General features: G+C 44.2%; 2 protein-coding genes across 3 annotated transcripts; both read right to left on the bottom strand.

Annotated features, from left to right (window-relative positions):
* Window positions 1-1,047: 1,047 nt before the first annotated feature.
* On the bottom strand, window positions 1,048-9,793 carry serpinf1 (serpin peptidase inhibitor, clade F (alpha-2 antiplasmin, pigment epithelium derived factor), member 1). Of its 2 annotated transcripts, XM_071894704.2 has the most exons (8): window positions 9,701-9,793; window positions 6,111-6,174; window positions 5,663-5,852; window positions 4,836-4,991; window positions 4,138-4,338; window positions 3,751-3,890; window positions 3,376-3,586; window positions 1,048-1,665 (listed from the first exon to the last, which is right to left on the bottom strand). In XM_071894704.2, the coding sequence occupies exons 2-8, from the start codon at window positions 6,171-6,173 to the stop codon at window positions 1,415-1,417; spliced, it is 1,212 nt and encodes a 403-aa protein (XP_071750805.1). In that variant the 5' UTR covers window position 6,174; window positions 9,701-9,793; the 3' UTR covers window positions 1,048-1,414. The 2 variants fall into 2 exon arrangements, with proteins under 2 accessions (XP_071750805.1, XP_071750806.1); XM_071894705.2 differs by lacking the exons at window positions 6,111-6,174; window positions 9,701-9,793 and adding an exon at window positions 5,952-6,090.
* Window positions 9,794-12,037: 2,244 nt separating this feature from the next.
* serpinf2a (serpin peptidase inhibitor, clade F (alpha-2 antiplasmin, pigment epithelium derived factor), member 2a) lies at window positions 12,038-20,969 on the bottom strand. The gene is made up of 9 exons (XM_071894702.2): window positions 20,893-20,969; window positions 19,073-19,143; window positions 17,442-17,703; window positions 16,102-16,242; window positions 15,850-15,892; window positions 14,993-15,138; window positions 14,386-14,528; window positions 13,398-13,602; window positions 12,038-12,567 (listed from the first exon to the last, which is right to left on the bottom strand). Exons 2-9 carry the CDS (start codon window positions 19,127-19,129, stop codon window positions 12,038-12,040), a joined length of 1,527 nt encoding a protein of 508 aa, XP_071750803.2. The 5' UTR covers window positions 19,130-19,143; window positions 20,893-20,969.
* Between the last annotated feature and the right edge of the window lie 5,281 nt (window positions 20,970-26,250).

Here is a 26,250-nt window from a genome sequence, read left to right as displayed (position 1 = left end):
GTGGAGGTCGGGGTGGAGGTCAGGTGGGGGTCAGGTGGAGGTCAGGGTGGGGGTCAGGTGGGGGTCAGGTGGAGGTCAGGTGGAGGTCAAGGTGGTGGATGAGCGTATACGTTTGCCTTCGATGTCGGCGACCGGGTTTCGATTTCCAGCGTTTTCAAAAGACATTTCAACTGTAAGCCACATTTAAATTTTTAACAAACGTTTTTCTTATTTAACCGACCAAACCGTTTCCCTAACCTTAACCAAGTTGTTTTAGCTGCCTAAACTTAACCGTTAACCGACCTTTGGGAACGTATTTAAATTTGTTGCGGGGGAACGTAATTCAGTTTGTGGTGAAAAGAGAAACGTTATTTTCCCATAATAAGTGTCCACAGCACGTAAATCATCGTTTCAGAGATCGTGTTCATCAACTCAGACCACCAACTCAGCCGGAGCGTCTTCATGCAGTCTGTTTCTGTTTCTCGTCTTGAATCAAACATGTTTATTATTATCTGAAGTCTTCGGTCTCGGCTCAAAAGGTGTGTGATAGGTCAACGAAGTGATTTATAACGTTACACTGTCGACAGCCAATAGGAGCGCTGTCTTTGTCTGACATCAGCAGCTGTAGTGACGTCACACGGCTCTACAGACAGAACGGGGAAGAGCAAGTCCTGGTGGAGCTGTGGAGAGAACGACAGTTGATCTCTCTCTCTCTGCGTGTGGTTTGTTGTGTGTGTGTGTGTGTGTGTGTGTGTGTGTGTGTGTAGATGGTGCAGGACGGGGATGCTGTAGCTTCATTCACACTCAAATATTGCTGTTGTCAGGCAAAAACACATCTGCAAGAAATAGTTGAGTATTTTCTCATCGATGCCGAAATATCTTTGTAAATACAAAATCGATTTTATTAAAACATTTCAAGGGTCCAAGGCTCTAACCCTGACGCCCAAACACCCACAGAAGCTTTTAATTCAAGCAAGAAAAATAAAAACACCAAATTGTCAGTTTGTGTTATTTCACAGCTGCAGCAATATTCCTTTAATAAACTGGACAGAATAGAGGAGAGATTCGTTTCTTTCACTGTCATGTTTATTTCTTTCAACACAAATGACAAGATTTGATTTCTTTTTAAAAAAAGTATTTTCTTTGGGTGAGCACAGAGGCTCGTCTGTCTTTCAGCCTGTTAGACAAACAAGATCCCACTAATCTGTTTCAGCATTAAAAAAATCCTCTAAAATGACGAGAGTCCGACTGGCCGGCCTGATGTGGAACTAAATCAAATATCCTCATTTATATTTTGGATCATTTCCATCTGATCATTTGGGCGCCACAAACGCATAGCAAACACCTGAATTCCCTCCTAGGACCTGCTAAGAGTGTGTGTGTGTGTGTGTGTGTGTGTGTGTGTGCATGTGTGCGTGTGTGTGTGTGTGTGTGTCTATATCCTCAGGTCCTTGGGGTCCAGCACCCGGCCGATGAGCAGCAGCGCCCCCGACGCCTCGTCCCTGACCAGGAACAGGAAGGGGCGGTCCACGCGGTACGACAGGTTGCTAGGCGACGAGGCGGCGGTGGCGTACTGGTTTCCCTCGGGCGCCGTCTCCATGACGACCTTGTGGTTGACGCTGCTGAGCTTGGCGGGCTGAGCCGTGATCTTCTCCAGGTCGGGCTCCGCCAGCCAATCAGTAAGACCTGCGGAGGCACAGGAAGAGGATGTGAGGAAGGAGGAAGAGGAGGAGGAGGAAGATGAAGAGGAGGAGAAGGAAGAGGAGGAGGAGAAGGAAAACGAAGAGGAAGAAAGGCTGCAGACGAATCATTTTTGGTTGAGCGTTATCCATGCGTTTATCATTAGTTGCAAAATTGCTGAAAACACACTGTACAGGTGTTTTTGCTGTACAGGTGTTTCACTGTACAGGTGTTTTTGCTGTACAGGTGTTTCACTGTACAGGTGTTTTGCTGTACAGGTGTTTTGCTGTACAGGTGTTTTGCTGTACAGGTGTTTCACTGTACAGGTGTTTCTGCTGTACAGGTGTTTCACTGTACAGGTGTTTCACTGTACAGGTGTTTCACTGTACAGGTGTTTTACTGTACAGGTGTTTCACTGTACAGGTGTTTCTGCTGTACAGGTGTTTCTGCTGTACAGGTGTTTCACTGTACAGGTGTTTCACTGTACAGGTGTTTTACTGTACAGGTGTTTCACTGTACAGGTGTTTCTGCTGTACAGGTGTTTCACTGTACAGGTGTTTTTGCTGTACAGGTGTTTTTGCTGTACAGGTGTTTCACTGTACAGGTGTTTCACTGTACAGGTGTTTTACTGTACAGGTGTTTTGCTGTACAGGTGTTTATAAGAGACACGAAACTTCAGTGAAAGTGAAGCTCCTCCTAATGTCCGACCGGACGAACAGAACAAAGAAGAAGAAGAGAAAAAAAACAGGCGGCATCCCTCATCCAGTCAACACGGTTTGGTTAGAAAAACAGAAAAGTATAGAAAACCATCATCTGCAAACTTTGTCACGTGACGGGAGTTTCAAATGACATCACCAGACAAACTGATATACTGTCATGTACCGTTACTGTCCACTATCTAAACAAATATTATATACAATTCAGGCCATATCATCCATTAAGAAAGAGGGATGGAGAAGAGAAGAGAAGAGAAGAGAAGAAGAGAAGAAACAAGGAGAAGAGCAGAAGAGGAGAGATCAGAAGAGGGGAGAAGAGAGAAAAAGAGAAGAAGAAGAGAGGAGAGGAGAAGAGATAAGAAAAGCTTAGAGGAGAGGAGAGAAGAGGGAAGAGGAGAAGAGAGGAAAAGGGAAGAGGAGAAGAGAAGAGAACAGAAGAGGGTAGAAGAGAAAAAAGGAGAAGAGAAGAAGAGAGGAGAAGAGAAGAGACGAAAAGAGAAGAGGAGTGAAGAGAGGAAAAGAGAAGAAGAGAAGAGGGATGGAGGAGAGGAGAGAGGAGAAGAGAAGAGCAGAGAAGAGAAGAAGAGGAGAAAAGAAAAGACAACCGAAGAGGAGAGAAGAAGAGAAGAAACAAGGAGAAGAGCAGAAGAGGAGAGATCAGAAGAGGGGAGAAGAGAGAAGAAGAGAAGAGAAGAAGAGGAGAGGAGAGAAGAGGGAAGAAGAGGAGAGAAGAGAAGAGAGGAAAAGGGAAGAGGAGAAGAGAACAGAAGAGGGTAGAAGAGAGAAAAGGAGAAGAGAAGAAGAGAGGAGAAGAGAAGAGACGAAAAGAGAAGAGGAGTGAAGAGAGGAAAAGAGAAGAAGAGAAGGGGGATGGAGGAGAGGAGAGAAGAGAAGAGAAGAAGAGAGAAGAAGCGAAGAGAGGAAAAGAGAAGAAGAGAAGAGGGATGGAGGAGAGGAGAGAGAAGAAGAAGAAGAAGAAGAAGAGTGCGTGCAGACTGACCCAGGTCTCCCAGCAGCGGCAGCAGCTCGGCGGCGGCGCTGAGCTTCAGGACGGGCAAAGCGAGGGCCACCTGGGCGGGGTGAAGGGTCATGGAGAGGTCCTGCACGAACTCCGCCGTCAGACTCTCCTCCAGCAGCGTCATGTTGGACGTGACATCATCAGGCAGGAAGACGAACATGCTGACATCATCCTGCATCTGGATCTGAGCGATCTGCGGCAGGGAGGACAGATTTCACACATTTACCCATAATCCTCTAGTCCAGATGTTCCTGTAAATCTGCAGTGTCTTCTCAGTGTAAACAGGAAGTGTGTTTTCTAAGTGCCTGCTAAGGGAGAGGAGGGTTTTTTTTTAATGCCGAGGTACAAATCGCTCACCGTGCATCCCAGATCTGAGTCGATCCCCATCTTCAGCGGGTAGTTGTCCTGTTGCATCATGGGAATGCGAACGGGCGCTTTGCCATCCAACTGGAAGTCCTCCATCGCTCCGCTCTGACCGAACCGAGTCACCCACTTCCCTGAACAGACACGATGTCGCTGTTTATCCAGCTGTGTGTTTTTTGTGTGGTTGACATTGCAATGTTTGGTTTGCTGTAAAACATGAACTCATAAATCTGTCACTAAGAATAATTATCATGAGTGACCAAGCTCTAGAGAAAACTTCAAACACGTGAAAGCTCCCAAGTCGTCGGTTTGAACCTTCCGGTCGTTCCGGCGCTCATTCCTACGTGATTTGAACGCATCACGGACGCCTCTCCGGCTCACCTTTAAAGTAGGCGGCGGCCACCGTGTTCACCGCAGAGTTCCGGGGGAGCTTGGACAGGAAGCGCTCCACCTTACCGCCCGTCTCCTGTTTGACCCAGTTGTTGATCTCCTTCAGGTCTCTGGCCCCGCCCGTCAGAGCTTTGGGCAGAACCCCGTACTGCTGCTCCACCACGGAGAAGAAGTCCTGCTTCAGACGAAGACCTGAGGACGGTCACACACAGGAGGTTCAGTTAGCTAGCTGAGAGGTTAATGAACAAGCATAAAGAAGAGGGAAAAAAACACAGATTTTGCAGGTGAGATTAAAAAAAGGGGATAATAAAGACTTCCCACCTTAAACAAAGAAACTAAATGTGCATGATGCAAAGCTTTTCAGTGCAAGTGAAGGGCATTAATACATTTTAAATGATAGTATAAGTCCTCACAGTCAAGAAAAAATATATACAGTAAATATCAACTTGCGCTCCAAAGAAGTGTGGTTCTTTGGCTCCGCCCACTGAGATTTAACCCAACCAATGAGATTACTTCTGCCTCCAGAGCAGCTCCACCTCTGAGAAATGTTTGGAGAACTAAACTCTCGCTGATCCCTGATGAATGTATCCCATCGGCCAACCACACACAGTTAGACAACTGGGGCCAGGTGTCTACAACACACACACACACACACACACACACACACACACAGAGAGCAGTGAACTCACGGCGGGCCAGGTAGATGCGGGCGGCGGTGCTCAGGCCCTTCCCGGGCGTCCTGACGGAGGCCAGCAGGTCCCTCAGGGTGTTGTGGAGCTGAGGGTCCTGCAGGGTGTGGTACCTCAGGGCCCGGAACAGCTGCCTCTGAGCGCGCTCAGAACCGCCTGGTGGGGGGGAGGCGTGTTATTGTTTAATATTTTTATCATCACTCTGATGTATCTTATTATGCTGCTGAAGACAATCCAGTTTCCCCCCAAGAGATTAACAGTGTCTATGTTAGATTAGATTGGAATGGATTAGTCTAGATTACATTACGTGTCACATTTGATCACAGTGAGGACCCGTTATGTTACATTTTCTAGTCTCAATCAATCTCAAAGTCGTCAAGTCTGCTCTTTTTAACTCGCTATAGCTTTACAAATAAGAGTCAACATGAAATATGACTAGAGAAAGAAATGTATGTGAATGATTGCTAGCATACACAACACTTAAACCGCTTCTGACGCAGCATGAGGCTAAAGCATTAGCTTGACTGTAATGTTACTTCCCCAAACTTGGACTACAATTTCTATTTTTTCTTAGCACTAATCAGATAACACTTTCTTATTTTAAAGATTGTAAAAGGCAAATAGAAATGTTATTATAAATAGCGCTTATATAATATGTGCTCATGTTGGTTGTTGGTCCAAACTTGTCAGTCTTCCAACACGGATTGCTTCTGCAAAGGGCCAAAATCACCCAGACAAAAACCTGCATATTTGTTGTATTTGGCCTTTAAAGGGATTTGAATTCATTTGAATCTTCATTATGAACCTGAAGAGTAACAGTAACTGACCCATGGACACCTGCGTCAGCACTGCAGAGACACTGATGGGGGCCAGGAAGACGTTAGCGGAGGCGTCGCGCCCCGCCAGAGCGCGGAACAGGTTGTAGCCGAAGTCGGAAGTGGCGGCGGCCATCTTTGTTGTGGGCGTGGTGAAGAGCTCCACATGTTCCTCCTCCGCTCCCGTCTCTTCTGTGTCCGACTGGAATGATAAATAGACACAAACACGCGGTGTGTTAATACACCAGTACTGATTTGCTGAACATTTTTGGTGATTTTCTGCAGAATTCCTTGACTTAACTATTTTTCTGCGTCAGCCCAGGTGATGATGCGACCCCTTTTTCCGCGAAAAAATTCCACGGAAAACCAGGGAGACTACTTCAAATAACTTAAAACTCATTTAAACTAATTTTTTTTTTTTAAATCATTAGTCTAAGACATTTGAAATATTTGGTCTCACCAACTGAGCCTGACAAAAGCACAAGATGGCTCCAAAAAACAGCAGGAAAGTTGTTTGCTTCATCCTGGAAGAGAAACATGTGGTTATGAATATTTACAGACTTTTCAGACTTTTCCCAACAATGTTGGGACAGAGGAACATGTAACTGCAGCTCACACCTCCTACATCAACTGAAAGACATTAGAAACAAAAGAAACTAGTTAGAAATCTGGCAGTTTAAAGAGGAACTAAACCCCAAACCCAAATCTGTGTAAAGCCTGACATCCGCTGATCTCTGAGTACAACAGGTGGTGACATCACCTGGCACCAAAGATCAGCCAATAGCAGATGTAAAGTTTGGATTGAATTGAAAGTGAATTTTGGTTTCAGGCTCCAAGTTTTGTACAATCATGCAGCTGATCCAGTTCAGTTCAGTTCAAAGTGCATCATTGGCTAAGATTTATTCTACGTTGTCAAAAGAGACAGAAAACAAAGAAAAAGTTGTTTAGAAAAATGGAAGCATTCTGTAAAAGTGATGTGATTTTGTCATCAAATGATTTAAACCGACCATAATTTCAGAAGTGTGTGTCACTTTCTTCAAATGGTCGATGGTAATTTTGGTGCAAAACGTGCAAAATAAATGAAATATAGATAGTGCTTTAGATTAAATTAGATGTAAATGTCAATCTTCCATTTCTCTCTCTCTCTTTCTCTCTCTCTCTCTACCTCACTCGACCTTCTTTTAAAGCAGATATGTACACAAACACGTTGCATACTTGTTCAGTCTTTCCCACCCCACTCTCTCTCTCTCTCTCTCTCTCTCCTACACACACACACACACACTTTCTTTTGTTCCTTCACAGACATCTGGTTTTCATTGCGTTTCATTTGAACCTCACATCACCCCCCCCACCCCCCTCCCTCTTCATGCCTGATGGGAAACCCAGACGCTCGGATTTCACCAGATGCCGTCGCTTCTTCCCTTCTGCACTGAGACAAGTCTGGACATTCTCTGTCATTATGGATTTTGTTTTGTTTTGTTTTTCTATCGGCTTCCAAAAGTGTTTCAAAATCATCTGAAGTCATGAAAAAGAAACTGTAACTGATGTTTGAGACGGTTACGGCAAGATGGCGGTTCATAAAATTGTCTTTCAACCGTCTGTCTGCTCTGGTGGCCTCGCAGGTTTGAGTTCATGTTGTTTGACTCATGATACATTTTATTTATCTGAAAGCAGAGTTGGCAGGGTGCTTTAAGACAAAAAGACAAGACACACAATCAAGAGAAAATACCCTACAAGAAGAAAGGAAATTTGGAAATTTGCAAAAAAATCTCTTATTTTGCAATGCAACATCTAAAACTCAAATTAAAGTGTAATTTTTCTTTTCTAAATGGCTGACCTGCTGTCTGCCAAACTGGACCGAGAGGTGTTTTGGTGAACCAGGACCGCCTGTCTGAAACTACAGGACAGTTCAGGTCCAGGGGGAAACTACAGGACAGTTCAGGTCCAGGGGGAAACTACAGGACAGTTCAGGTCCAGAGGGAAACTACAGGACAGTTCAGGTCCAGAGGGAAACTACAGGACAGTTCAGGTCCAGAAGGAAACTACGGGACAGTTCAGGTCCAGAGGGAAACTACAGGACAGTTCAGGTCCAGAGGGAAACTACAGGACAGTTCAGGTCCAGAGGGAAACTACAGGACAGTTCAGGTCCAGGGGGAAACTACAGGACAGTTCAGGTCCAGGGGGAAACTACAGGACAGTTCAGGTCCAGAGGGAAACTACGGGACAGTTCAGGTCCAGAGGGAAACTACAGGACAGTTCAGGTCCAGAGGGAAACTACAGGACAGTTCAGGTCCAGAGGGGAAACTACAGGACAGTTCAGGTCCAGGGGGAAACTACAGGACAGTTCAGGTCCAGAGGGAAACTACAGGACAGTTCAGGTCCAGGGGGAAACTACGGGACAGTTCAGGTCCAGAGGGAAACTACGGGACAGTTCAGGTCCAGAGGGAAACGTCTGGCAGACAAACCTCCCATCTTCCCTCTGTCTCCAAAACATAAATACACAACTGCTGAGCCTGGAATTATAAGGTTCTATCTTATAATTTTTTTGTTTTTGTTTTTCTTTTGTTTACAGTCAAAAGAACCTTTTGGGGTTAAATATTATAATTATAATAATTCACAACTCACTAACTAACATTTTGCTAAACCGCAGATGTTCTGCTCAGAGAGAACAAAGAGAGATGCAACACCCAGTTCACCAGATAACTGAGAAAAGGAAAGATGTGTAGTTCTGTTGTTCTGAAACTATATGAAGGGTTTTATTCCATAATGTTATAAAAACCATTTGGGGGAAAAATGTGGTACCTGGAATTCACCAGTCAATATTTCCAAAACAAAGATGTTTCTAACTCTTAAAACTGTTTTGTAAGTGAAACTCTTCAGACGACTTGGATAACTTTTAGGTTTAAATGGTGGATATTTTATTTTGGAATGAAACTCTTCATAAGTAATTCAAGCATTGTTTTTGAATGCTGTGGTACATTAAACTTGGGAAGTGATCACTATGAACGAGAAGCTCAGTCATAAGGAGTAAAACATGCACACATGGCACCAGAAGGTTTCTCCACAGGAATCAGTAAAGATTCCTCTCCTCTAATTTGAAATAATCCCAAATGGATTCTGTCCAGCTGCTGTCTTCTGTCCTCCGGGTCTCACCTTCTGAATTCATACAGTTAAAGTCATATTATATATATACATATATAACTTCTGAACAAGCCCAATCTCCCTCTAACTCTCTTCATGCAGCAGTTTGCTAATTGGAAAAAAAGATGCATCATGAAACAAGAGAGAAAACAGATGGATCCTGCAGCAACTTGTCCCAGTCTGATCCGTCTCACTGGTATGCATTACAGCTGGCTCAGAGTCAGTTCTGTGATATCAGACCAGGTTTTAAAGTCCACCTTCACTTCAGAGTGAAACTCTGGATGGAAATCAGTTTTGAAGCAGGACAAAATAAAATAAAATTGATTCTGTAGAGCCAACACATCGATCAGCAGAACCCTGACCTACTAGAAACTGGAACAATTACATAAGCTGTTGAGCCACTGAAGGTTTAGGCTTCACTGTGTTCTTGGCACAGTGTGGAGGGCTGGGATGGAAAAGTTGAATTGGAGGTTTGGTTTGTTGAGAGAAGAATCTACTGACTGGAAAACCACTCCAGGTCTCCACAGATAGAACAGACTCATAGATCTACTACTAAAATATTAAATGATATAGGCTATAATACTATTTTTATTGCCCAGTGCACAAGCCATGGGGATTTGTCTTAACATGCCAACAGATCAAATCTATCTCACATCGAGCCTCCAACTGAGAAGCATCACATTATTATTTTCTGTTTCTGCCAAAAACCCTTTCGCTCAAACATGGAACTGTCTGAACAACTCAAACATTCATTCTATAACTGTAAATTACAATATCAACAATATCAACACAATTTCCATGTATGGCTGCAAGTTGAGCAACGTGTCCCGATGCTCTCACAGAACAAAAGTCAGAAGCTGTGCACGTAAAAGCGCAAAATGACCCACAAAAGCGTCAAACCGCACTCACCTTGTCTCTCGGATGGTCCACGTCGCTCGGATCTTCAGTCAGATGCAGAGTCTCCTCTCCTGTCCTCTCCTCTCCCCCCTCTCCTCTCCTCCGCCCCTCTGACGCGCTTTGGCGGTGCTGCGCTTCGACAGCGACGCGCATCGGGTTGCCAAAAGCGCCCCGGGGACGCGCAAGTCAGGCAGAACCTATCATGATTAAACCAAAGCAGCCAAAAACGGAAAAGATTCCCTCTACACTCCTGATAAAATGGGATAAAAGGGGATCTGTAGAGCACCAGGAAATGGTTATTTAGGCTTTTACCAGCGCAGAAGCTTTTATGGTGCTGGAAAGGTTCTTTAGTAAAAACTACGGCCCCCTAAAGAGAGCCCCGTGACCCCGTTTGATACGATGTAATCCCATATGGAAGATTTTGGTTGTAGTTGGTTGGTTTAGTATAGAATTGTAGAACTGACAGTATGAGAGAAATCTAAATTATAATAGTCATTATACATTCTCTAATTTAGATAATTTCTAGTGAATTAAATTCTAGTGAAATTAAACTATTCCTCATTTTGCTGGGGACGTCCTGAAACCCCTCAAGAACCCCCGGAACCCCCTCAAGAACCTCTGGAACCCCCTCAAGGATCCCTAGGGCCCCACTTTGAGAACCACTGCTCTACAGAACCATGCTAAAATGGTTCCACATAGGACCTTTATGTTGCTGTAAATAACCATTTAAGAATCCATGAAATGATTCCAAAGTTCTCCAAACTAGCAGAACTTTTTTAAGAACCACACTGGGTTCTGTACTCTGATTTAACACTTTTTTATTTTTAACAAATATGAAGGTTTTTTGAGTTATGGTTCAATACAGGACCGCTACCCTAACCAAAGAGCCCTTGAAGAACCCTCACTTTGGGTGTTTCTCGCTCCTTAGCTCTTATTCTATTTATTTCATATTATCAAGACACAAGGAAATGAAGCTTAATCTATTGTTTCACTCATTGTTAAGTCACTCTGCATAAGATAAAAATGTAAAATAAAAGTAAAAGCAGCCGAGGGTGAATTAAGGGTACAAAGCAAATAGGGATTTTATTTTGGAAAAAAATCTGCACGAAAGGTTAATTCTTAATTCTTATTTACTCCAAAATAAAAAAAATAAAAAGTTTAACCATTTTACTTTCCCGGACCAATATCAAATTACAATACTCACATCTTCGATAAAAATTCAGAAAAAAAAAGCAAAACAAAAAACACAAGACATTGAACATAACGCACAGCTGTAGGAATTTAAAGAATTTTATAAGAATATGGTTATTTTTGTATGAAACAGTCTGATAGGTTTATGTTGGGGAATATTTTATATAGTTGGAACATTTCTCTGAGCTGTAAAACCACAGAAAACTGTCAGTGAGTCCAGAACAGACAGAAACTCAGCAGAGCTTACTTTATATCAGCGGGAAAACTTGAAATGCATTGTGAGGCATCACAGGCGCATTATAAGACGACTAAACACCTTATTTTAACATGATCATCACATCAGAAACCTGACAGTTATTATAATACATGATCAATGTGATAAAACAGTGTTTCACTATTACACATTGTAGACTATTGCATATTATGTCATATTCTGATTACAATGATTACAATGCACTCATTTTGTTTCTAATGTGACTATGATGCACTTTAATGCCTTATGAACAATAGGGATGGGACGATATATCTAAATTCAATATATCACAATACAAAATGTGACAATCGGTATGGAGGTCAGGAACATGAATGGTGATATCAGCTCCATGTTATTCTGCTGTCAGGAACATGAATGGTGATATCAGCTCCATGTTATTCTGCTGTCAGGAACATGAATGGTGATATCAGCTCCATGTTATTCTGCTGTCAGGAACATGAATGGTGATATCAGCTCCATGTTATTCTGCTGTCAGGAACATGAATGGTGATATCAGCTCCATGTTATTCTGCTGTCAGGAACATGAATGGTGATATCAGCTCCATGTTATTCTGCTGTAGTAATCACTAATGAGACTCTTGACCATCACAGTTTCACAAGCTCTCCATCCAAATTATATTATTGTCACTTTGTAACGACATTTTTAAATTGTTGTTTACATTCTAGCAGCCAATGGCATCGCTGGAAAGATTTGTGTCTCAGAAATAAACAGAATCCTGTATACAACCAGTATCCTGGTTGTATTGAATCCTGAACCCCATATCGCGTAACAAATCGTATCGTCAGATAAAATATCGTCCCATCCCTAATGAAAACACTTCAAGGTGCTTCCTGCTGCACATCAGAATCTATTATGAAGCTGAATCAGGTCAGACTGTTAATCTTCAGGCCGGTACTGAGTTGGGAGGTTTGGGACAGGTTTCGTTTCCCTGCTGCTTCTCCGTCCCGCTGCTCCCTCCCAGTTCATTTACAGACTGCTGTTGCTGCTTCTCACCAGCGGCGGCGCCACACGCCTGCGTTCTGTTTTCCCCCATCGGCTCCGTGCCGCTAAACGCGTCGTCGCTCTGTTCCTTATTTACCTCTACTTTCCCGTCATTGTCCTTAACGGGTTGGTCGCCCTGGGTGCCGTTGACGCGGGGATCGTCGTTAGGCATGGGGTCGTCGTCGGGGGCGGGGTTTGTGACCACGCCCAGGAAGAGGGGGGTCAGGGAGGCGTCGTCGACCAGGGCGAAGAGGAAGGGGGAGTTGACGGAGAAGAGGGAGACGGAGCGCATGGTGGTAACGACGGTGGTGGCGGACGCCTCGGCGCCTTCCTCGCTCAGCTCCACGCTGCTGGCGTGACGAACGCCTGACACCTTCAGAGGCCGGTCAGAGATCCCCGACAGGTCCGGCCCCGAAAACAGAGAGCCCAGACCTGAGAGAGAGAGAGAGAGAGTGAGAGAGAGAGAGAGAGAGAGAGAGAGAGAGAGAGAGAGAGAGGTGGGGGGGGGTAGACCGGGTGGAGACAGACATTACAGACCGAGTGAAGGGGGAGAGAAAAAGGTTTGTAGCAGCATCAGCTGGGTATGGCAAGGTGTGGCAGTCGCCATATCTGAGTTTACATTTGGACTTGCATTTTAAAGCTGCACTGGGCAAGATTTTTATGTAAAATTGCAGCCGTTTCACCCGTCTAAATCACAAAGAGATGCTGCAGCAGAGCAGCGTGTCAAAAATGAGTTATCTCCTAGAGCAGCTTTAATGCAGAGCAAAGATTGTGCACTTGCCATACTTTAGCCTAAGTGGGTCGAAATGACTGAATTGACCTTGTAGTTTTTATCATTTTAATAGTGAGAAAAGATCAAGTTGACAGTTTATGTAATTCCTACGACAAGTGTCTAGCTTGCTATCATGCAGTTCCTTTGCCGGCTGCCATGTTGGTCGTTGTAACGCTCATCATAAGGAGGTTTTTCCTGCCTACATCAACCATCCAATCAGGTTTATCGGGCAGTATCTGTCTGAATTAACTGACGGTGGATAGGCTTGACCAGACCAACTAAGAATCACCATGCAAATTCAAAAAGTGCTAAAGACTGAGATTCATGGGAGTTGGACACCAGGCAAATTAGATGCAGGGATTTTGCCATAACTTAGTGTTTAGTGAGTTGACGCCCTGTGGAGGTTTTCAGAGTAACATGATAGCACGCTGTCCCCAAGCTCTTTCTATCAGTGGATTTGAGCAACGCTCGGTGAAGCTGATTTTCTCACCCAGGCTGCTGAGCGCCTCCTGCAGCTCCTGGCGATACTGCAGCTTCACCTTGGGCAGGTTGACCTGCATTGTCCTCTCCTGCGGCAGCCGGCTGTAAAGGTCTGAGATGTTGAGCTTGGGAAGAACCGACGACACGTTTCCTCTGCCGGGCAGCGGCATGACCACCAGGAAGCTGGTGTTGCCCTTGAAGGGAAAACTGGCAACCTGGACAGACAGAAAACAAATTTGTTGTTTGTTTGTTTGGGTCTTTCTTTGTTTCTTTTTCTGTCTTTGTTTCTTTCTTTCTTTCCTACTTATTAAGCCAACACTGTAAGACTTCATAACTGGTAAAAGGTAAAAGAGGGAAAAGGGAGAAAACAAAAACAAAAATGGCAGTGAAGTGTGTCAATAAATAGCAACGTCTCTGTCTAGTAAACAAGCACAGATCCTGTACAGACCCACGGTGTGTCTGTTCAATTCTCTGCACTGAAGCCCTGCGACACGGTTAAATGACCTAATTCCATAACGTTACTTAAATACCACAAGGTGATAACGTTACATACCATTAAAGTTTGTAGGGCAGCAGAAGACGAGTTACTGTTTACAAATCCCGTTACTAACACAGGCGAGTTTGGAGCAAATTGTGGAATGTTAAGTTTCACTTTTGTTTTCACACTGGCAGACTCTGTTGGATTGGGTTCAGTGCTGCTGGTCTGCTGTCTGTGCTTCTCCACATGGCAAACATGACGTGATGTGTGCATCTGGCGCATTAGAGATCGACTTAAATTCTATACACTGACCAACTTTTGATTTTGTGCCTCTGTATGGGAAACACTGCATCTCACAGTCAAAGACGCCCTCTACAGGCCATCTGACAAAGTGCATCATCTCACGAAGCGACAGATGTCTGAAAAATCAGTCGCCATGTCTCTATTTGTGTGAACTTTCACGACCTTGCCCCACTTCCACACTGTTTTCATTGGTTGAAATCCCACAAGCTGGCGTTACCTGCGCCTCCAGCTCGGGGGCGTCCAGCAGGCGGAGCGGGTACTGAGCAGACTTCATCATGTCCACCGACACCGAGTTCTGCTGGTCCAGGTAGAACACTCCTTTAGAGGTGGCATGGGGGTCAAACCGGGTCTGCCATTCACCTGACGCAGAGGGAACAAGAAGAAATCATTAGTTTAGGCCATTAGACCTGTCTCGTTCCTCTGTGTAGTCAGGGTTTGTGTCGGGGTTGAGCCGCATGCATCATGATCTCATACGAAGTTTCGAATTGAGCATTAAGTCTGAAAAGCAGATTTACATGCTGTGGACACAAATTATGTGCTATTTTAGTATTACGTTCCTCCACCATGAACTGGATTCTGTGACAAAAACACAAATTGGACACGACATTTTCAGCTAAACGTTGGCTAACAGCTAACTTTAGGAAACTAAACAACTTGGTTAAGGTTTGAGTTAGGGTGTGGTTAGGTTGTGGTTAGGCTGTTAAGATGTTTGTCTCTCTAATATTGTTCAATAAATTCATTTTTATTCACTTGGGTTAGGGTTAGGGTTAGGGTTGTATATATATATAATTGTTACGACTAACTAAATCGGTGGAAGGCTTTACCTTTAAAGTACATGGCGTTGATGAGCATGAGCACCACGTCATGCGAAATACTTTCCAGGAAGTTGGCGATGTGGCCGTCGGTGGCGTTCTCCACCCACTGGTTGACCTCCTCCACAGAGAGCAGGGGGGCGGGCTCTGAGCGGTACCTGAGGAAACACAACCTGTCACAACTCTGCACTTCCACAGTACGCACGGCGCTTCAGTTATTTAGAGAACTGAACAAAAGGAGAAATTTAGCTATACATGTATTATTACTTTTTTTATTAAAGGGTCTCTGGCCTCTATCGTTCAGCGTTGTCATGACAACAACACTCTGCCCTCCATAGAGCGAGACCATCAGGTTGGACTGTTTCACAACCAACAACAATCAACCTTCTGTCATGTTTTACTTTTTTTTTTTTTTATTGGATGGACCCTTGCTGTGATCAGGACCCTGACATCACCACGACTCTGTTGGAACATATTGAAGGTCAGGAGTCGCTGTTTTGTGTGTGAAGCATAAATGTTCCGGTCTGTTAAAATTCGAGCTGTTTGGAGGATTATATACATGCCGAATTTACCAGAACACCCTACCGATTAGTAATAGTCTCAAAATATTTTCCGATGTGTGCTTTTCAGATTATCAGATTATCAGATTATGCTTCAAGAAAGCAGAAATATTACACATTTAACCTTTAATATTAATATGAGAGGTTGCCACGACTGATGCTTACCTCGTCAGATAAGTCAAGCACATGATGCTAGAAATGCTGAATAGACGACTGAAGATAGTCAAGATAGCATGCAAATCTGTATGAGAAAGCAGTTTCAAAACACCAGATATCAAACAGGAGGAACAAGCACAGAATGAGCTGTACCTGGCCAGAGAGTCTTCAACGAAGGACAACTTAACCTCAAACCCTGAGAGAGAGAGAGAGAGAGAGAGAGAGAGAGAGAGAGAGAGAGAGAGAACAAGAGAAAGAGAGAGAGACAGGGGAAAGTATAAGGGGTGAGAGAAAGATTGTAGAAAAGTTGTATTTCCTACAATCGCACCCCAAACTTCTGATGTTCTACCTACAGCTCAAGACTTCATCGCTGCATCAAGTGAAAACACACACATACACACACACCTGGCCTCAGGTACATGCGTGTTGCCACCTCCAGGGACGTGTTGCTGTGCGGCACCAGGCTCCCCAGGACGTGATGGTAACACGGTACGCTGTGGGCGTGAAGGCTGTTCAGCAGCAGCTTCTCCGTCTCGTTGCGAGCGCCTGGCGGGAAAATCAAACACAACAAAGAGTTTCCTGAAGACGAACAGCTTCAGTACGATCAGCCTCCGTCACACAGGGTGAATGTAGAGTAAACACTATTTACATGTTTTCTAAGATTCACACGTGAATAAACTTTTGTGAGGTGAAAAAAAAAAGTTCATACACTTGTGACTGAAGATTTGCGCACAGCAAACAAAATTCACGTGTTGATTGGTTTGTGCACGTGTATAATAGAATACTAGTGCACGATAATAATATAGTGCAAAAAGGATTTGTGTCTCTGCATCAGTTTGTATCCACAGGATGAAACTGACTAATGCATAAATGCAGATCCGTGACTTTATTCACATTTGTGAATATTAGAAAAAGTATAAATAGTATTTGCACCATATTCACTCCATACAGATTGGAGTTTTAGTTAACATTTTTCGGAGACAGAAATAATCTGATTGGTTGAGTTAAACCTCAGTGGGCGGAGCCAAAGAACCACAGTTTTTCTGGCTAAGTAACATTAGACTGAAGCTCAGTGAAAAAGACAAGAGGTAAGAGAGGAGGAAGCTAATATTATGAAGCCTAGCGCTCTGCTGCTAACTGAAAAAATACAATCTACTATACTAAGTTATCTAGTTAGCTAGTTAGCTAGCTGACCTTCAAGTTCCATCTAGCCATACTAGCCTATAGCTAGCTAGGTAAGCTAGTTAGCTAGCTGCTGACCTTCAACATCATGATGACATGATCATCAAGGAATGAAATAAACAAGGCATTGCTATTTTTATTTTATTTATATTTTGACCAGAGTTCCTTCTTTGCCTTTCAAGTTTGCCAGTTAGCTAACCTGCGCTCTGAAAAACTGATTGTTTGGCTCCGCCCACTGAGGTTTAACTCAACCAATCAGATTATTTCTGCCTCCAGAGCAGCTCTGCCTCCAGAAATGTTTGTAGAACTAGAACTACAGACTGCCCATACATATATGCATAAGTGTGTTGGGATGTAGATGTTTTACTGCTTTATTATTATACAGATCTGGAATATGCACCATGAGCCATGCAGCGCTGAGTCTGCAGCTTTTCATCCACACTCTGCTGATTGATTTCACTGACGAACCTTCAGCCAGAGAGGATCTGGTTTCCTGTCTCTGATATACATTATCTACCTGAATATATGATTATCATGAAGAGAAAACACCTGGACAGACGGACCTAAGGTGAGCTGAGCCAGAGCGAGGGCCAGGCTGAGAGGTGATAGGACGACGTTCGGCTGCTGCGGACCAATAGGAAGCTTCTGCAGGATCTGTACGCCCAACCGCTCCACGGCGCCCCCTGCCGCCCGCCGGGCGTCGGGGCCGAACACCCGGCCTCCTCTGCAGTCCTCCACCTCCTCCTCCTCCTCCTCCTCCCCCTCCGCCCCCTCCGCCCCGGGACTGGAGCCATCAGGAGCGACTGGAGCCAGACTGGGCTCCTGCTGCAGGACAGGAGGACGAGATGTTAGCTTTCTGAACATGACATATTCATCATTTAACATTGCATAAAGGTAAAAATATTGTTGATTTCTACCTCAAGGTCCTTGATTAACACTAAAAAGGCCAGTGGATTTTAGGGACGTAAGAAAAGACCAGAAATCATCCTTTGAAGGATACAAATAAAATTATAACTATTAGATTCCTTGTGTGAATCTAGAAGCTAACATCCTCTCCTGCTGGAGGAGAGGATGTTAGCTTCTAGATTCACACCTGAAGAGGTTTTGCAAACAGGAGATCTTCATCGTTGGGGAAATGTGATGCCTGCTCTTGCAAAATGATTCCTGGTATGAAGGAAAAAATAAATTGCAGAAAGGCCAGTGGATTTTAGGGATCTAAGAGAAGACCCAAAAGCTGTTATTTGAAGGGAATAAATACAATTATAATATTTCCTTGTGTGCACTGGTTTGTATAGAAAATGGGTCAGGAAATGTCATGCATTTCATGTTTTAAAGTTCCCATATTCTCCACTTCCCAGTGTTTTATTTTCCATTCAAAGCTGTGTGTGTGGTGTCATGAACCAAAAACACTCTCAATCCATTTCTCCACGTTCATTTTCCAGCATCTCTCTGAGCCTTACCAAGAACAGGCCGTTTCTGTCGCCGTGTCTTTAAGGCTCATTAATATTCACGACCCTCCGTTCCGATCGGCTAACCGTTTCGAGAGCGAAACGTGAGACGCCGCGGCCCGGCGGCTACAGGTAGGGAAAACTCTCCGGTAATAAACGATGACGACCGCTCGACCGCTTTGAAAAAAACACTTTGTTAGTCTATTATTTCTTACAGAAATGATAATGAGCGAACCTTTGTGACGCCACAAAGTTACGGAAGTCCAAACGGCTCGTTTAGAGGCTCGCTTTTCTAATATGGATTGTGTGGATTTAGTTTTGATACTTTCACCATGTTTAGATACACATCCAACTCCTTTATCATCACAGAGGAGAGGGAGTCCTGTTTACATGATGTGGACCTTTAAGATGTAAAACAGACATTAATTGGCCGTGTTCGGCTTTTCTGTTTTCTGTCTTTTCTGTGTTAAATAAATAAAATAATGATATGCATGGATGCAGTGATAGATCGATCGATAGATAGATAGATAGATAGATAGATAGATAGATAGATAGATAGATAGATAGATAGATAGATAGATAGTGGTGTGGTTGGCCTTCTTTAACCTGGCAGCATCAACACAAACATAAAACCTGCAGACCAAACAACATACACCAATCTACAAAAGTACAAAATACAATTAAAAAGCACGTGAAAGACGGAGCAGAATAATCATTTTAGTGATGTCATGTTGGGTCGGTCTTACAGTCATTCCCAGGCGGCAGACACCAAGCAACAGGAGAAGAGGCAGACACAGCTTCATGTCCAACAACCAGCCTGAAACACACAGACACAGACAGTCACCCAGGCTGCATGGTGAGCCCAGGAGTCTCTTCATGCTCCTCTTCAGGTTTAAAACATAGCTCTTGTTGAAATATTCTAATCATGATATACTATAAATTTAAAGAGGTAATCATCCAGTTCCTCATTTTTTTTAATTTAGTCTCCATCTTTGTCCCTCAGCCTCACTGTGGTGTTTCTGCACTGCTCTTCCCACAGATCACCTGTCAATCAAACAGTGTGGGCGGAGCTTGGATTTTCTGTTGCTGCAGTTTGAGTTTCTCTTCTCTCTGTCTGTTCAGCCATGGTGGCTATCACTGCTCATGCTAACTACCCAGTTCTTCTTCTGTTGATTCCAAACAAACCGGAAAAAACGTAAAACGCATCACTTCCTGTGCTGCAGGAAAGAGCGACCAGACTCCGGCTGTTTAGAACAGACAGAGGAGAAGATTTATGAACTGATAGAGGCTGGATCACTGTGGAGTTAGAGAGAGAGAGAGAGAGAGAGAGAGGGAGGAGAAAAGAGAGTTAGAGGGAAGTGTTGCTAATAATTACTGCAACCAAAATAGTTTGTGTTTGTTGTAACCATCATGGTATTTTCATCGTTTTCTCATTGCGGCTCAACAGCTTCACCTGATTCTCTCCACAGGCTTTTCTTCAGAAGTAGAGTGGTATCTTTAGTTTTTACTGTAGCTCCTGCTCTGTATGAGAGGTCTGAATCCTGCACTGTGTTTCTGAAGGACTGACACCCGAACCTGACGTTTACACTGAAACACTTTCTCATATCAAACTCCATCGTAGCTGCTGGAAATATCTGGAGGTGACGTCACCTCGTCTACAATTGGCCAGTTGTCCACCAAGAAGAAAAACACAACAAACTACTAAATGGATCCAGGAATGGAAAGTACATCACTAATATCTGTTTTTTTTTTAAGATTTATTTGACAGTTAGTGAGAGAGAGACAGGAAGGTATGGGAGAGAGAGAGAGAGAGGAGGACATGCAGCAAATGACCAGGATGGATTCAAACCCGGGTCGCTGTGGGAAGGACCGAGCCTTACGGTACGCTCTCTCTACTCAGTGAGCCACCGGGGCGCCCTGATATCTGTTTTTCATCAGAGTTAAAGTGGTTTAGGGGGGAATTTTCCTTTAATATCTAAAAATGTGACACAACTACAATACCACAGAAAACAAGAAAAACATCAAGCAGTTTGTTTCCACTCTGACTTTTGTGTTTTAGGGGGAAACTGTCAGGACAATTGTCATCTTTTCCATTAAAGCAGGGATACAGTGAATAAATTATACTCACAATGGGGATCGATCGATCAATCTATCGATCTATCTATCTATCTATCTATCTATCTATCCAGTATGTTTAGTGTCACCTGAGGTTTCAGACTCGGCCGGTGTGTTTGCCAGCAGAACAAAGGTTACTGTTTCACTGCTAAAGTTCAGATGCTTTTTTTGGCTGAGCTAGATTTCCAAAAACACACAAACACAAAACACTAAACTATATGAACTGAATCTATATCTGTCTGAGAGAAGAGGCTCTTCTCTCTGCTGCGGTCTGAACCTGCAGCCACACCATCTTCCCTCTCAGCAGGATTCAAAACGCAACGAGAAACTTTCCGTCTGGGAGAATTACAAATTCTCTCGCCAGAATTGCAGTTTTTCTTCTCCTGAGAACAAAACACACAGAATGCGATCAAAGAAGGTTTTAGTGAAAACAAAAACGGTCACAACTCACCCGGCCTGCGTTTGATGGGGAGGCAGATGATGAGGAAAAATGAGATGAAAAAATTAAGAGTAAAGAGAGAGATATGGTCAACGTTCCCCAGGCTGGACACTAGTGGCCCGGACTCAACAACTAATGCCCCCCCCCTGTTGGTTGGTTAATATTCAACCCTGACTGACTGATGGTTGTGTCACTTACTACTGAATGTAAAAACACAGAGCCATACACACATACAGACGTTCTGTATGTCTGTATGTCTGTTAGTTAATAAAGTGTAAATCTGTAGAACTGTGTGTTAGTTAATAAAGTGTAAATCTGTAGAAGCAGCTAGAAGCAGAGAGCAGCTGAGTCAGCTTGTTGTGGTGTGGCTGTAGATCCATTCAGTAACGTTCTCAGTAAAAGTGAATAGTGTGATAAGGTGGATTTGGTTACTGTGACACAGTAAACTGTCTTGTCTTTAGCCCTAGTCTCTACTCCAAAACACTCTGAGTTGTAGCTTGAGAAGAGTCAGCTCAGTTAACCTGAACAAACTGTTAGCTAGCTAACTAGCCGGCAAACACACTGATGTTAATGTGAACACGCTAACGCTAGCTGCTGCTAGCTACGTTAGCTAGTGTGCTAATCAGATGTGTTAACAACAAGACAGTGATGTTAGCTGACCAGATACTATGGTTAGCTAGCTAACAAGCTGACATTATCTAAACACTAAATCAATCAGATGGATCAGTGATGAAATGATCAGTTCAGTCAGAAACAGACAGAAATTAACCGTCTGTTCAGTTCTGTTGAGATGACAGAAACACAGTCAGCTGTTCACAGAGCTGAGGACCTCCAAGATGGCCGCCAGAGTTACATCACCTGAAGCCCTCTGTTAAGTCATTGACATGTTTGAGGATGTCCATTTTTTAATATTAAATATTTTTACTATCTTGCAGCAAACATGCAGTGATAATATCCAAATACAGTTTGCACAACAGCACCTCTGCTGTAGTTTGTATTTCTCTTCTGTTTTCACTCTCACTATCACTGCTGCTATCACACTTTGCTTCCACAGTAAGTCCAAACTAAATTAAAGTGAACTAAACTGAACTATCACAGTCGTGCTCAGTTCTCCAGCCTTCAGTTGTTGGAGATGAAGCGTCAACAGACAGTGAGTGGGTGTATTTGTCTCGTCCGGGCCGCCTTGTTCCAGCTGAACGCCCACATGGGACCTTGGTGTTGCAGCAACAGGCTCGTTCAGTCCGTCACCTTGATCCTCCTGGTTTGATGCTCCGGGGTGACACGTACACACAGGTTTGTTTTAAAGCACATCAGCCGCCACATTAGCCACAGTGTAAAGGTATAAGTGTTTATTTACCCAGGGAAAGTCGACTGACCTCCCTGCTCTTCGGTGACGTCCCGCTTCAGATTCACACAATAACACACACTCACAACTGGGACATTCTCAGTGAGAAAGTAAGCGACTGAGTCGGTAAATCTGTGTTCATATAGCAGAAGGACAGACAGCCATGAGCCACGGAGGACCGAGAGTCTGCAGGTTTTCATTAAAGACGGCAGGGACGGGTTCCATCGCCCCGAGACGCAGCAAACAGGAAGTCTAAGAAGGAAAGGTGCGCTGAACGTCCTGTTGCGAAGCGTCTGTTTCAGGTTGTTATTGGATGAGAATCGGGAATTATCGGGAATTATTGGGAATTCTCTGAACCGATTGTGGATCCGTGTGACAGGCGTTACGTACCCAAACATCTCACACTGTTGGGAGACATGTTGGTCTGAACCCGGTCCCGGTGAGTTCGGCTGGAATGAAAACCTGCGGACTCTCTGCTCTCCTCATGGTTACCTCTCCTGATACAGCAGCTGATAAAACCGGGCGGTTACAAAACACTTTACAGAACAAAACGAGCAGCAGCAATGAAAGAAACTCAACGAAATGAAATCAGAAACAAAAATAATATAAATACCAACAAGGCAAACTTGGTCCAGTTGAATCCTGCGGCCTCCTTTCACATGTTCCCTCTGAGGCGTGGCTGTTGTTGTCAAATCATGTATTTATTAGTGTTTGGTGTTTACTGTATGCTGATGATGGTCTCATGTTGTTGACCCACCTCACCCACATGTTCCCAGCAGACGGTCGGGGATTCAAACCGGCGACCTTCCCATCACATGCCCCCCCCCCCCCCCCCCCCCCCCCCCCCCCCCCCCTACCTTCTGCAGCCTCTTTAATGACATCACCAGACCAGTTAACCAGAGAGGTCAGAGGTCAGGGGAGCAGGAAGGGTTCAAGACATTTCTAAAGGGATCACAACACACTGTGACCTGCTGCTGAAGGGTATGATGTGTGTGTGTGTGTGTGTGTGTGTGTGTGTGTGTGTACCAGTTGTACCAACCACAGTGTGTACATAGACAACTATTGCAATACAACACTGACTACCCGGCTTCCTGGAATAACAGCATTCTTGCCAGCTACACACACACAAATACACACACACACACACACCTACACACACACACACACACACACACAAGGTCTTGACCTTGTAAAGTGTTGAGAGTCAGGCGCCCCCTGCTGGCAGGGCATTTCATTCCTCTGGGAATTACCATGTGAGTGACAAATTAAGTTTTAGTTCTCTCACACACTCACTTTAGTCTAGTCTAGTCTAGTCTAGTCTAGTCTAGTCTCATCTGGTCTAGTCTAGTTTATTATATCTCCCTTTATCTCAAGTCTCAAAGGGCTTTACACACCATCATATATCATACTACATCATACATATACAGTACATGCTACATACACATCATATGCATCCTGTACACATGGTGAACCCACAGACCTGTCAGTCCGGCTTCTGCATGATGCTCAGCTTGGGTTTGCTATCAGAAACAAACGTTTCCTACTTGGACATTTCACATTAACGCCCTCCACAGTTGGATGATTCAGTCAGAAAGTGTTGAGTTTCCAAGTGATGACACAGTGGTGACCTTTAACCTTCTCAACAAGGAAGAAAACACACACACATGCAGCTTGTTGTTAGACTGACATCAGTAATGTTGAATGAAGTTCGTCAAAAACTTGTGAAGCCGTGACACATGAACATGAAACATGAAATTCTGTGTACTGGTAAATGATTGGTTGAGTTGAACCTCAGTGGGCGGAGCCAAAGAGCCGCTCTGCCTCTGAGGAACTAAAACTACAAGCTGTTATCGCCTTAATAATTAGAATATTATTGTAGCATAGAAAGCTATTTCTATACCAAAAATAAATGAATATGCAATTATATGAGTCAGTAAATCTATTTAGGAAAGATACAAAAGTGTTATATCAATTATAATATTTACATTGGAAGTGCTACTGTACAAAACGCTATGAATACATAAAGGTCAAAAAGGAAAAACTGTGAAAAACACAAATGAGGAGTCAGAGCACTGAATGATTTCTGGTGTAAATATTAATTTCATGGCTGTCAATCAGCAGCAGGATCATTAAAATGTTTTTTCTTGAAGTGTCAGAATGCAACACGACTCCTCTCTCTTGAACAGAAGTTTGCTAGCTTGTTGCATTTTGTGACTTCCAGAAAATAAACATTTTAATGATGATGCAGTTCTTTGATAACTGTGAAAAGGTAACCACAAATTATTTACATCATATACATTTCACATAAATCATCAGAATACAGAAACAGCAACCACAGAACACGTAGATTTTTTGTTTTGCCCATAGAGATAGAGCGAGTCGTATCACTTGTACCGCACTTTGTGGGCGTGGCCTGTTTGAAACGCCACGCCGTTCTTATCTATTTGTCGGAATTACAGTAAAACCCGCAGAACTTTATTTTAAATTCTAGACCAGATCCCAAAGTTTCCAAAGACACCAGACATGTCAGGCTGAGTTACAGGGAAACGTGTAGAAAATGAAGCACAAACATCTGGAGTTTCTCTGTTTGCTGTGATGTTGCGGCGTCTTGTTTGAGTATTTCTCTCAGACTCAGCAGCTGCAGCTTCAGAGAAGAGCTGAACAGCAGAGACACAGGATGAGGAGGCACTGAAGGACAGGACGGGGCTTCAGGACAGGACGGAGCTTCAGGACAGGACGGAGCTTCAGGACAGGACGGAGCTTCAGGACAGGACGGAGCTTCAGGACAGGACGGAGCTTCAGGACAGGGCGGAGCTTCAGGACAGGACGGAGCTTCAGGACAGGACGGAGCTTCAGGACAGTTTCCTTCTAACTCAGAAGTTACTGAAGAGGAAATGTAAGGGTTCAGTCGGTCGGGCTGCGAGGGGTTAATCAGCTTCACCGCCTGCAGCTCCAGCTGAAGCCACTGGGGGGCAGCAGAGGACAAACAGTGTGATGCTGGAGACTGGGACTGTGTGTGTGTGTGTGTGTGTGTGTGTGTGTGTGTGTGTGGAGTGAGCTCCTGTCGGTCGCTCCTCACTTCTCCAAGGGGCGACTCTAGGGATCGGATTTGGTTTTAGGGTTCAGGTTAGAATCAGGATTAGACTAAGGTTAGGGTAAGGGGTGTGTGTGTGTGTGTGTGTGTGTGTGTGTGTGTGTGTGTGTGTGTGTGACAGAGGCTCTTCGTCAGGCTCAGTTGGTTGCGCTGGGTTTCCATCCTGTCTAAACACTCAGGAGGAGGAGAGAGAGAGACACAGGAGAGACGGGAGGGGGAGCGAGAGACCTAGACCAGGCATGAGGAGGAGAGAGAGAGAGAGAGAGAGAGAGAGAGAGAGATAAAAGAGAATGGACAGGGAATGGAAATAGGAGATGAAGAAGGAGGAGGAAGAGAGAGGATGGAGGGATTGGAGGGGGAGAAAGAGTGGAAAGAGGGAGAGGACAGGTAAGAGTGGAGAGAGAGAGAGAGAGAGAGAGAGAGAGAGAGAGGACAGGTGAGAGTGGAGAGAGAGAGAGAGAGAGAGAGAGAGGACAGGTGAGAGTGGAGAGAGAGAGAGAGAGAGAGAGAGGGAGAGAGAGAGAGGGAGAGGACAGGTAAGAGTAGAGAGAGAGAGAGAGAGAGGGAGAGAGAGAGAGAGGGAGAGGACAGGTAAGAGTAGAGAGAGGGAGAGGACAGGTAAGAGTAGAGAGAGAGAGAGAGAGAGGGAGAGAGGACAGGTGAGAGTGGAGAGAGAGAGAGAGGGAGAGAGGACAGGTGAGAGTGGAGAGAGAGAAGATGAAGGAGAGAGGGAAATGTACACAGAAGGAAAGAGAAAGGAAACTAAATGTTTTTTGACATTTGATGTTCTTTGATGAAACATCTGACAACCAGACAAGAGTCGACACAAATTAAAAATGCCTTAAAAAACATAAACATTTAGATATATTTACAGAATATACATACGGTGCATATTCTCTGAACATCCTGCAGCCCCTTCACATAGTATTAT

Source organism: Centroberyx gerrardi, chromosome 11, assembly GCF_048128805.1.
Source record: "Centroberyx gerrardi isolate f3 chromosome 11, fCenGer3.hap1.cur.20231027, whole genome shotgun sequence".
NCBI lineage: Eukaryota > Metazoa > Chordata > Actinopteri > Beryciformes > Berycidae > Centroberyx > Centroberyx gerrardi.
This window is presented reverse-complemented; position numbering and strand designations above follow the sequence as displayed.